We start from the raw sequence: 12,500 nt of genomic DNA on the forward strand, positions 1-12,500 counted from the left end.
GTTAAGGCCTGTCTCGTTACTGATTTCGATATCTGGAACTCGAAGAACAGCTCACTCTTACAATGTATTCAGTTTTTCTGCAAGTTTATAACCAGGAAGTGAAAAATCACATTGCGGAGCCAACTGAACGCAAACAAGTGAGGAAATCTATCCGACGTTAACACGAGATGCCTCAAGATGACGTTAAGCGCCTTACTTCGTAGATTTTTTTTGTACTCCATCATTTTCAGCAAGTTATATTTGTCTTTACTGCCTTTTGTAATTACTGCCAGCTTTGATGAAGGCAACACAGTAACCAAGACAGTGCCTCAGAATTGCATGAAGACCTTTTGGAGGCCAACAATTTGTGCAAAGAATGGTGAGAGCCCGTACAACCCAGAAGATGAAAAATATGTCGCGTCGAAATCAGTTTACCGATTGGAGAGGCTGAATGGGGTGAAAGTTGGTCATGTTCGAGAAATGAATCTCACAGAAAATAAAAGACATCGAGTTATAACGCGGAGCTTGCGCCCGCTCCTCTTTGAGATTCCTGAATTTCTCACCTTCCAAGAAAGTAATAATATGATCCAGTCCACACAAAAACAACATCTGGAGAACAGCGAAACCGTGTACGGAAGAGGAGAGGGCTCTGAGAGGGCAGAATTTGAGAAAAAGATGAGAGGTAGAAACTTTACCGCTGAGAAAGGATTCCTGTGCAGAAGACTTATTGACTCTTTTGATTCACATAGTGACGGGAAAGTATCTTTACAAGAGTTTATCGGTTTTTTAGATAACGAGAAACACGTTCATCCGACAAGAAGAGACGCGCTGCCAATCTTTAATTTCTTGGATCTTGATTTCGATGGATACGTATTTCTGGAGGAGTGTTTAAAAATGAACAATGGCGCCTATGTGGAATTCCATTACTTAATTGAAGAGCTAAAACGTGATCCACGATATTTTATCCGGTTTAGCGAATCTACTAATTTACCCATACAAGAGCCTCTTGTTGGGGTCTTACGTGATAGGATTGTACGATTGACAGGGCTCTCAAAAACTCTGATTAAGAAAAGCGAGCCAATTCAGGTGAGGAACGCAAACAATAGGGCCGTTTATACGAGAGAAAATAAGCCGCGGCTTACGTAAGCCGCGAACACCCCGTATAAATGGTACAAAATCTACGTTCACGGCTTTCTCAAGCCGCGGCTTATCCTGGCTGGGGAGTTTATACTCGTATAAATAGTTCCTTTCGCGGCTTACGTAAGCCGCGGCCAGAGTTAGCCGCAGCTTATTTTCTCTCGTATAAACGGCCCTAATGAATGCAATGATGTCATCTTGAAAGTTCCCTGCTCTGTGGTACAATGCTACAATAGTTCACTTGGAAATGACACTTGAAATGCGTCACGGGACGGGGGGGGGGGGGGGGGGTAAACTCGCATATGAAAGGGGTGGGGATGCTCGTCGTCTCGCTTGGGGGTGTAATTTTTGGATATTGGTCTCACTTAGGGTGTTCCGAGGAGAACGCCATCATATGGTAGCCGTAAAAGTCTCAGTCGTAGTAGGGTTTCACGCGAAGAAATATAAAAATATTTATTATATAGATACTATGAAATGATATATGAAATGGATCATATATGAACTGCGGATATGAAATCAAGTGAAGCTATGATCCTCGCAGTTATGAACGCAACTTTTGCAATTGCGTAGAGAAGCCTGTGGAACCCACAAATGACCAGCCACTAAGGTATCGCGAGGTCGCGGGTTCAAACCCCGTTGAAGTCCTGTTTTTTTCAGGCTTCTTTGCGCAATTGCAAAATTGCGTTCATAACTGCCAGGATCATATCTTCACTTGATATATAGATACTGATGAAATACCAGGATTTCTCCTTTTACTAAAAAATCATATTTTCACCGCGCGCAGTGAACATGTCATTTTCGTATCCCCGCGTGGCCATGTAATATCCTTTATTTATTTAAAAATCCTGCGCGAAGCCAAGATTGGTCTTCTTTAGTGGTTTAATTCAAAATCACAGACAAGCATCCCCACTCATTCATATGCGAAGTCCCCCCGGGCTGATTGTGGCGTAGTCACGGTCACAACCGTCACGGGACAGTTACTGCCTTTACTTTTTTTTTTCTTTTTATTTGCTACCACAAGTCCTGGGACAGAGTGATCAAAATGGGGGATATAATACTTCATTTAAGGCAACCTGACAGATAGATAGATAGATAGATAGATAGATATACCTTTATTTAAACACGATAATGTTGAAAGCTATAAAGCTTATGGGGTAGTGTGTTTACAAAAGACGCTTGAATGAATAAGATAAGATTCCTTTAAATTACATACTATTAGACGCCTAAACTAAAAATCCCTAGGGTCTAAGAGAGCTAAAAACTAAATAACAATTACGATTGTATATGCAAGATACAGTTAAAATGAATGAAACATAATACTTCATTTGAGGAAGAGATCGTGTTGTACGCCGCACCACGAGACGAAATGGCCATGCGAAGTCTGGATTCAGCCTTTTTCTCGTGCCTGTCTACTTCTCGCGCCCGACTTACTAAAGATAGAGGGACTGCTCGTAGTCCAGGACAGATAAAGCTCACGATAATAGCTAAGTCCACGCCATTTTCCAACAGTATTGTTCAACAGTGTTGGCCTACGATGCTGGTCAACACTGTTGTTGTCTAGAACTTTATCCCCTCTGTAAATGTTATTCGGTAGACTTAGCTGATTAAAGTGTAATGTGAAGTGCTAGTAGTTGAGTTCGCTTTTTCGCTTTTTTATACACAGGTAGTTCGTTACTCGGTGTTTGGACATTACAACGTGCATTATGACACCACATATGGGAGCGCAAGCAGGAAGAAATGCTGTCGAGGAAACGACTACGATGACTGTCACTTGTGCAGGTACTTTGAATTTGCATCAACATGATGTCTCTTGAAAGTTCAAAAACACAGAACTGTTCCCCTTCCGAGGTGGCATTACGTACATATAGACTGCGAGCAGGCCCTCCGAGGGACTGGGATTGGGCAGAGAGAGAGCTAACGTACATACATACATACATACTTTATTTGGTAAGGCAGGTTAGGGATATAGCAGCAATAGCCTCCACTTCTAAACCAACGAGGGGAATGTAATAATTGCTTATTGCATTATGCTTTTATTTCGCCTGTTTCTTGCCTTGGAAACTTGGCTCCCTGAGGAACAGTCTTAGGATGGGCAACATTTCCAGTGAAACAGTGAGGAAGATCTGATGTTGCGCATTTCCTAATTTTTTTAATGCGCTTTTTTGGCTGTTTTTTATTCTTTTGACGGAATACTCTTGACATAGTTTTATCGAGCGTTTTTTTGAGGAGCAGGGATAGAGTTACAGTACATTTTTTAATTTTCAGGTTCGCAACCATAATTTTGTACTTGAACGACGTTGCTGAAGGTGGTGAAACAGCGTTTCCAGTGGCTGACGACCCAAAAAAGTACAACTCAAGAAACTACTCGGTAACTCTGAACAAAAAATGTCATGAAGCAAGCTTGCTAATAAAACCAAAGAAAGGAAAAGCGGTTATGTGGTACAACCATCTTCTAGAACACGATGGCGCAAATCACATGGGAAAAGTCGATGTGTTTTCGTTGCATGGCGGATGTGACGTTTTAGAAGGAGTTAAATGGATAGCAAACATTTGGATTAACGCACCGGTGGAACCAGGAGGAGAAATTTGACTATTTTTTGTCGTATAGAAGTTTTCCTCAAGACCAAGCCAATTGCGTCAGTTGCAACAGATGCGACAGATGCAGACAATTAAATGATGATAGTGCAACGAAGAGATTTTAGGCAGTTACAATTTGCTTGGACTGTAATCTACGAAGGCTATCTTTTAGCTCGAAAAAATATGAAGCTTGTCGACTGATGAATTCCTGGCCCCAGTTTTTCAAAGGCCAGAGGTAGATAAGTCACCATCCCAGAGTTTCAATCTGTGCAAAGATATTTGTATTTGCGCACGTAACCGTGAATATAAACAATAAGAACAGCGTGCCACAAACCAGAGTATAGAGCGTTTTCATGTGACGTCAAGGCGGCCATGTTGGTGTTCCAAAACAAAGAAATGGTGGCCCTGATGGTGTACCATACAAATCCTCCGGGAACGGAACTCTATTTTTATGCAAATACTTTCTTTTGTTTCAGTAATCCAATATGGCCGCTGGTCACGAGAGTGAAAACGCTCTTTATTTATACTGTGACAACGGAGATCGAAGTATATTTGCATACCAGTTTAATAAAATGTTACTAAAAGGCACAAATTATCTGATTTTCTGAATCAGGTTAAATTATTCTCTGCTTTTACCATCCCTCGATTGTAAGTTGAAAACGAAAGCGATAAAATGCGTGACAGAACCAAACTCTGTCAGACGCGCGCACTCGAGGGGTCGACTTTGAAAACACATCTTCCCACTAGTAATCAATTATTACACGCTCTCTAGTGAGGCGAACTTGGGCTGCCTATGGAAATACCGAGCCTACTGAGTTTTATGAAAGGACCTCTGGTTGAGGTAGAGTAGATTTCAAACTTTGGACAGTTTGACTCTGTCCGTAACAATAAGGTAAACATTATCCCATTCAACGAACTTCCTGTTCTGTATCGTGTGACAGTCTGAGGTCAGATGTCTCGTAGGATTATTAATAGAACAAACGTTTCTTGTTTGTGTGATTCCTTGGCTGGAAATTAACGCGCCATGTCACAACAAATTCGATTCTGCATATTATTCTTCCTTATTAAATGTAAACTAAGCATTTTCAATGGCCTGGATATAAAACCAATCAAGGGAGAAACTTGTACTCTCAGCGATGAACAGTCGGACGCCGATGAGGAAAATCCTTGTTTCAAAAAAGGATTATATTCTCCCAGAGATGTTCGCCTGAGTAGAAGAGAAGGGATTTCTTTAGGTCACAAAGAAACTGTTACTATTGATGAAGAAAAGAACTTGCAGCTCATTACTCGTAGCATGAAACCTCCAATATTCGAAATCGAAGATTTCTTGAGCCACGAAGAATCCGACCATTTGATAAGTCTAGCGGAAAGAAATGGTCTTGAAGAAAGTACGATCGGCCACGATGGAGCTGTTGTTACAAGAGAGGGAGTCAATGCAACTTTGACAGACAGACAAATGCAGATCCATTGTGGGCGAATCATTCGTTTTGATTCTAACAAAGATGGAAATGTTTCTTTGAATGAGTTTGCGGGTTACGCGTACAGGATGAAAAGAGCGCTTGTAGATGTTAATGATTTGTGGACCGTGTACAAAACTTTGCTACCGGAGGGAGCTCGCGTTTTCACTCTACAAAACTGCACCACTAAACTCAACCGAACGAATTTTGTGGAATTTTTTTATCAGCTATTCCACTTGAAACGCTTGCCCTACTTTAGAGTAAGACATAGTGAACATACTTGGGTGAATCTGGAAGACAAAGACCCTGTATTGAAGCGAATAAAACGAAGAATCGCAGCGGTTTCTCAGACTTCTATATCGCACGTTGAGCACAGCGAAGATTTGCAGGTAATAACATCAGTTGTTTTTTTTTATCGCGTCCGAAACATTTCTTGTTGCTTTAGTGCAAGAAGCTTGAAGTGAGGAAAACTCTGAACATTTTATTGCGCGTACAGGAAATGCCATCATCTTTTTGACCCTTTCGACCTTCTGCCAGTTTGTCCACAGGCAGACCACCCTCTGTTGTGTTTTTGTTATCGATCTGCTATCGGTCACGCCAAAACGCAGACTGCGTACCCTCACTATTATTGAGAGCTAACCGTAAACAGGCTAACCTGAATGTTATTTAGGTCAAATTCAGGCTAACCGAATTTTCATTTTACAGACGGTCTGCACAGACTGCAGTCTGCGTTTTTCAGTCTCCCTCTGCTATCGATCTGCAGAAGAAGAACAATAATATTATGGCGGTTTCAATTTGCTCGGCAATAAGGTTTGAAAGCAAACCATTCAATGAAAGATCACACGAAGTGTCAACTGAGTCCTGTCTTATGTTTTTTTGGGTCGTTCCGAGCGGTTGCATTTGAGTCTATTCCAATCTACAAAGCAGTGCAATGTGGCCGATGGCAGTTCAAAAGCGCAACCCTGCTGAATGGCGGCGCAAAATGACGCCTAAAACAGCGAACCAACTAACCCGGAACGACCCAAAAAACATAACGCAGGACTCAGTTGACACTTTGCTTGGTCTTTCATTGAATTATATGCTTTCAAACTTTATTGCCGAGCAAATCGCGTAATATTCTTCTGTATTTATCATCAATAACAACAACAGCAAACGATAGTGGTTAGCCCGTGGTTTGTCATTACACAAAACATACACCGACATTACAGACTAAAGGAATCATTAATTCATCTATTTATTAAGCTTTAGAGCGGTTTTCAATTGAGTGTCATAAGTAATTAGATAATTACTTCGGTTTATGAATACTTTACTCAGTGATTGGCTCAAAGTTCTCGCGCCATTTTTTCAACCGATCAGAAGTAAAACCAAAACCAATCGTGGCTCGCGCGTGCACATTTTCCTGCGCTTTGTGTCGACTACGTGTAATTACTTCGAGTTTTGATTGGTTTACTGGATTGTCTCTGGCCTTTTTGATTGGCCAAAGTAATTACTTTGGTTTTGGTTTTACGACACTCAATTGGAACTCGCTCTATACAAAGTCTGCTACTATCAATGGTACTAGTTTTCTGTCCCGAGTCAATGGTACCCTTGACAAAGACCAAGACAAAATGTTAGAACATGCATACTGACTTTCGAATTAACTGTGATCGCAGGTTGTAAGTTATCAGCAAGATGGTCATTATCACGCACATTATGATTCCTCTGAGGGAGAAAAGCTGAAGGAAAAAAGATGCTGCCCTAAGTACGAAGACAAAGATCAAAGTCCATGTCTTTTGTGCAGGTATAAAATAGACAGTCGGAAATGCCTGTCTGTTCAACAAGCTGAACTTCATGGGACACGTCGCAGGGACAAAATCACCCCAAATTGGTGTTGCACAGTTACAAGAGTATCAGTTCACACGAGGGGACATGTCGCTGCAACATATCCCTCAAACATGTACTCGCAACATTTTCATGTGTGCACATGTTGTGATTTTGTCCCTGTTATGCGCCGATCAACTCGAAACTTCAACATCCCCCCCCCGGGGCATTTGAACTTTTGAAGATTGGATCGTTCAAATTCCCGCCCCCTCGGGCCAAAATGGTGTTCAAATGCCCTACCCTATCGACGGATTTGTCTGTCATACCCTACTAAAGAACAATCGTCGTCGGCTCCTGACGTCTTTAATAGAGACCTTTTCAAGACCTTTTTCGTAAGCCAATGGCTCACAAATGCCCCATCTCTTCCTGACGTCCAAACACGTTTTTTTTATAGATGTTAGCGACTTCGGCGCCCGTAAAAAAAACCATTTGAAACCTAACACTTCCGGTTCAATTTTCCCCACCCAAATGACCGCGGTTTGCCCGGGATGGGAGGGGGGGGGGGGGGGAATGTTGAAGTTTCGATTTGATCGGCGCATTACATGTCCTCGCTACACGTCCCTGCTACATGTCGCCTCAATGTGCACTACACAAGTTTTTTTTGTCGCTGCACCATGGCCCTGCAACATAACATGACGCCTCGTGTCTCAGTACCCTAAAACTTAGCGATGTTCTTAAAATTGTGTGATCATTCAAAGTCGTTGGGCATGGGCAGTGTGTACCAACTTTCTAGGAATAAAATTGCCTTGCACGGCGGATGTTGGAAAAAATCATCGTTGCGTGGCTCACGGTCTTCACATAATCTCACACTTGGTCATGTCACGTGGCTGTCAGGATCAGAACAAAAAACAAACAAAAACAAACAGCGTTGATAAACATTGTATTCCAACGCATTTTTATAAAACTTGACGTTTCGTATACTAGTCAACACACATTTTCAAAAGTGACCGTTACAATTTTTAAAAACTATATATATATATCGTAAACAATAGGGGTCTGCAACCTAGACTGAGAAAAATGATCTGCAGCAGTACGTGTCTAGACATAATGAGAAGTAACAGCTAAAACAGCAATAACTTCTCACTGCTAATATTGACATTAAGGGAAGGCTTTAGTTCTTGAATGAACAAAGTCTCTTTAATTTTGCAGTGAAAGTCAGTTTTACCGGACGCTAAAATGTCAAAGTGATCCCATTTAATGTCGTGGCCAGTGGTTTTCACATGATCAGCAATGGCTGATGAATGGTCACTTTTAGCTAGGGCATTGAAATGTTCTATTTTTCTGTCGTGGAGTCTTCGTTTTGTTTTGCCAATGTAGAATTCATCGCAGTTCCAGCAGACAGCTTTATAGACGACCTTGGACCTCTGAGATCGGTTCAAGCGATCTTTGTATGGAAAAAAGGAGTGACCATTCAACAGCCATTGCTGATCATGTGAAAACCACTGGCCACGACATTAAATGGGATCACTTTGACATTTAAGCGTCCCGAAAAACTGACTTTCACTGCAAAATTAAAGACACTTTGTTCATTCAAGAGCTAAAGCCTTCCCTTAATGTCAATATTAGTAGTGAGAAGTTATTGCTGTTTTAGCTATTACTTCTCATTATGTCTAGACACGTACTGCTGCAGATCATTTTTCTCAGTCTAGGTTCCAGACCCCTATTGTTTACGATATATATATAGTTTTTAAAAATTGTAACGGTCACTTTTGAAAATGTGTGTTGACTAGCATACGAAACGTCAACTTTTATAAAAATGCGTTGGAATACAATGTTTATCACCGCTGTTTGTGTTATTTTCTTAATGAAACTACGATGGCCTAAGAACAAGAGTTTAAACAAAAACAAATGTCTAAAATGTAAAATGTACGTGAGGGAAATGTTGAACCAATTGTTGTTTGTTTGATATATTGCGTTGTCGTCGACTTTGCTTTTCCGTCACTTCCCTAACGGTGATTTCTTATGTTTGTACTGCTTCTGTAATATAAAGATTTAGCTAAGCCTAAAAGCGGACCTCCCCGGGTTATTTTTTCTTACAATAAGTTAACCCGGCTTGAGCTTGCGATCCAATCGAAACCCAGTACCCGGTCAGCGGTCAAATAAAAAAAAGCTGACCTCGATGAGCTCTAAACTGGCGGTGTACGTTGGACCTTAGAAGGCTGGTTTGCCCGGCCAAATTATAATAGTACATTACTAAATCAAATCTACATTGTCTCGGCGGCTCTTGCTCAAAATGTTTAGTTCTAAACTTGAGCCCGCGATATGGTCACGTGACACTGGTCACATTGGAATACATGGAGGGGTGGACGTACGGTCGTATGGTGACCAAAGCAAACTTTCTCGCACAGATAGGCTACCATATTTTCTTACCAATGGTGCTCCGCGCGCGCCTACGGTGCGTGGAGCTCGCTGTGGGCCTTATTCGTGCGGCGGCCATATTGGCCATAGACAATAGATTTCGTACCCCGAGCCTCGAGTTGAAATGCTTGGGAACGAGATTCGGCGGGGCAAAACAAAAGTTTCAATCCCACGTGACTCAACATGGCCGCCGTTCTCTTCATTACTCCTTTGGGTTGCGCATCTACTCAACGGAAAAAATGTTGGCCTTCTTCTAAACAAATACCTGAGCGAAAAAGAATTATGGGAATTGCATGATGCATCCCATCATTTCTTTTGCTTCATTCCACTTTTTTTGCTTCACCTTCTGATTGTTTCATTGCTTTTCTTCTAGATACATCACCATTCTGATTTATCTCAACAACGTCACAAAAGGAGGAGAGACAGTATTTCCAGTCGCAGACCGCGAGGATCTATTGCATGCGCAAAATGGTGGCAGAAATCCAGATTGCAACAATGCAAGCCTGGTGGTAAATCCTGTGAAGGGACGAGCGTTGATGTGGTACAACAATGTGCTGGATGCGGAGACAGGGAAAATGGGAGAAGTGGATAAATTTTCTTTGCATGCAGGATGTCATGTTATTGAAGGAGAAAAATGGATCGCAAACATGTGGATCAATGCTCCTCGCGGTGATGAAACTGTTTAAATTTCTCAAGCAAGTTGTGATGCAAGGAGTCTCAAAATGGGATGATTTGCAGAAGGTGCCTATAAACTCAGACGTATCAGTGAAATGAAAACCTCGGCTTAATCTGAGTTGTTGGTTTTGGGATTTTGTTATTTAAATGGAAAAATCCACGTTATTATTATTATTTTTAAGCAAGCCCAAAGTGCAGACGTGTTTTATGGTGCTACTACTCCTCCAGAAAGCTTCTGAGAGAGACATTTCCTGGGACGTGGCCGCCCGAGCACTCCTTCTTTCTGAACTCTGTTCTGCTTCGCGCAAGCCCTCCTGCAACTACCATTGATCTCCGACCGGCCTTGAATATCTTGCTTCTCTCAATCTTCCTTCCTTGTTCCGTCTGATCATATCCCTTGATATGAGGAAAAGTTGACGCCTTATATACCCGAACGAATTGACGCAATCTCCTTTTCAAGGACCGCGCTTACTATTGTTATTGCGCATACGTTCTGCGGATCTCGACATAATCCGATTTCCTGTGCGTGGTTCTTATTATATACCGGGATATATTTTTGCGCGCTTCAAAGCAGAACTTAGCAAGTGCTCTTTCTACAAAGACAATCGGGGGTAACCACACATTTTGCTTTTTGGATTTCAATAACATGTTAAGATCTGCTTTTGCCGCATATTCAGTAAACCACGCAAAAGAACCTTTGAATCAGTAGGCACCGTCCTTAAAGCGCGGGGAGGCAGCTCTTTCCAGCTGAGAAAACAGCTGAACGCATAAATGTTCTGTAAATCTCAGTCCATTGTTTTCGAAAGCAACGGGAGAAGTGCAAATGATTCCGTGAACAGGACTGATTCAAAGAAGAAAACATTATTTTCTGACAAAAATTCCAAAACAATTCACTCGCTTCGTTCGCCATCTTTGAACAATGTCGTTCACAGAACCCTTGGTTTCCCAAAACAGGCGCGGTTGCATATGTAGCTGCCGCAGCCTAGCCTCCCTCGCGGGCGTACAGAAAACTAGAATCCTGAGAACGGAAGAGTAAAGGGCAACAATTTTCGTACAACTTGTCGCGCAACAATGTTGCATTGCAAGTTGAGATGGTTTGTTGCACGTATTACCACGTTCTTGCGCAAAAATTTTATATTGCAATAATAAAAGCGACGTCTACTTTTTGTAACATAAAAGTTTGTTGCTCAAGAAGGTGGTAATATACGCGCAACAAACCATCTCAACTTGCAACGCAACATTGTTGCGCTACAAGTTGCACGAAAATTGTTGCCCGTATTACTGGGCCTTAAGAGGCTAGTTAATATAGTTACAGGAAGTTGCAATCTCAGGTTAACTAAGTGCGTTCGACAATCGCTTTGGGAAATAAACCAATCATATTGCGATAAAGTTATAGACAAAGCTTGCTCTTTATTGGTCACGCTCGGAAATAAACACTTTCTTTGGCGTTGAATATTGTGGTAAAAGAACATCTCGAAAGTGGTTCAGCGTTGTCTGTACTCTTATAGACAATGATATTCGTCATCACATTTGTTCTGGATTCACTCGGTTTTGACCACTGTGGTGACGAATATCGTTGGCGATAAGAGTACAGACAACGCCACTTTCGACTTGTTAAACAGCCCCACCTCGCTCTCTCTTGATCACACGTTTTCAGGCCCGGAAACCACTAGTTCATTTCGGGAAGGCATACACACGGTATTCCTTTGAATTATTGTCGATTTGGCCAACTATTTACCGCATTTTTAACACACGTTTCGAAGTTTTCGATCAGAAAAGCGTGTTGTTGAGTAGTTTAAAACAGGCGGCAGCTAGAAATAATTCTTTGTCGGATTCCAACTTAAGGAATGATTGAAGCGGCGTAAATATTCGGTTCGTTGCTGAAGACGAGTTGTCTTTGGCACATTTTATGGAACACCGAGTCTCTGAGAACAAATTTACTCTGACGAGTCGGGATTCAGCCATGAAGAATCAGATGAATCGACATCTGACGAGGGCACGGACGAGGAATGTATGTAGAGGTACAAGACTGGTTAGAGCAGATTTAAGGGAAGATGTAGAAATTTCACGAAGAGGTTGGAATGAATGTCAATTCTTAACTCAGAAAGCCTTCGATCATGCCTGGATTTCTTTTCATTTTTCTCCACGGTGGAGGTTTTTTTTTTATGTTTAAAGCGAATGGCTGGCCCCCCGGTAGGGGGAGTGCAATGGCCGCCAGACATAACGACTAATCCACCAACAATAGTGGTTAACTTTAAACGAGGGCGCACCAGCGCGTCAAACTCACTGGGGAATCGAACCCCACCACAAAAATTCAAAACAGGAACAAAACAGGAACAAGAACAGACTAACGGAAAATACAGTCGACAACATGATTAACTTCAACATTAGTAACAGACACCTTATGAGACTTGATTAGACTATGGACGAGCTTGAAAACAGTAGCTTGATCAGAAC

The 12,500-nt window shown here is 41.8% G+C and overlaps 2 protein-coding genes across 2 annotated transcripts in view; both read left to right on the forward strand.

Annotated features, from left to right (window-relative positions):
• The window catches only part of LOC137997999 (transmembrane prolyl 4-hydroxylase-like), a 4,314-nt gene extending 32 nt beyond the window's left edge, over nt 1-4,282 (forward strand). Inside the window, exons 1-3 of the mRNA XM_068844374.1 lie at nt 1-1,065; nt 2,780-2,895; nt 3,382-4,282. The exon at nt 1-1,065 is cut by the window's left edge and continues 32 nt beyond it. Coding sequence (XP_068700475.1) covers nt 178-1,065; nt 2,780-2,895; nt 3,382-3,706 — 1,329 coding nt within the window. The 5' untranslated portion in view covers nt 1-177 and the 3' untranslated portion in view covers nt 3,707-4,282. The remainder of the gene's footprint in view (nt 1,066-2,779; nt 2,896-3,381) is intronic.
• Nucleotides 4,283-4,672: 390 nt separating this feature from the next.
• Nucleotides 4,673-10,161, forward strand: LOC137998000 (transmembrane prolyl 4-hydroxylase-like). Its single transcript, XM_068844375.1, has 3 exons — nt 4,673-5,539; nt 6,803-6,930; nt 9,742-10,161. Exons 1-3 carry the CDS (start codon nt 4,718-4,720, stop codon nt 10,052-10,054), a joined length of 1,263 nt encoding a protein of 420 aa, XP_068700476.1. The 5' UTR covers nt 4,673-4,717; the 3' UTR covers nt 10,055-10,161.
• The last annotated feature ends 2,339 nt before the right edge of the window (nt 10,162-12,500 follow it).

Source organism: Montipora foliosa, chromosome 3, assembly GCF_036669935.1.
Source record: "Montipora foliosa isolate CH-2021 chromosome 3, ASM3666993v2, whole genome shotgun sequence".
Classification (NCBI taxonomy): domain Eukaryota; kingdom Metazoa; phylum Cnidaria; class Anthozoa; order Scleractinia; family Acroporidae; genus Montipora; species Montipora foliosa.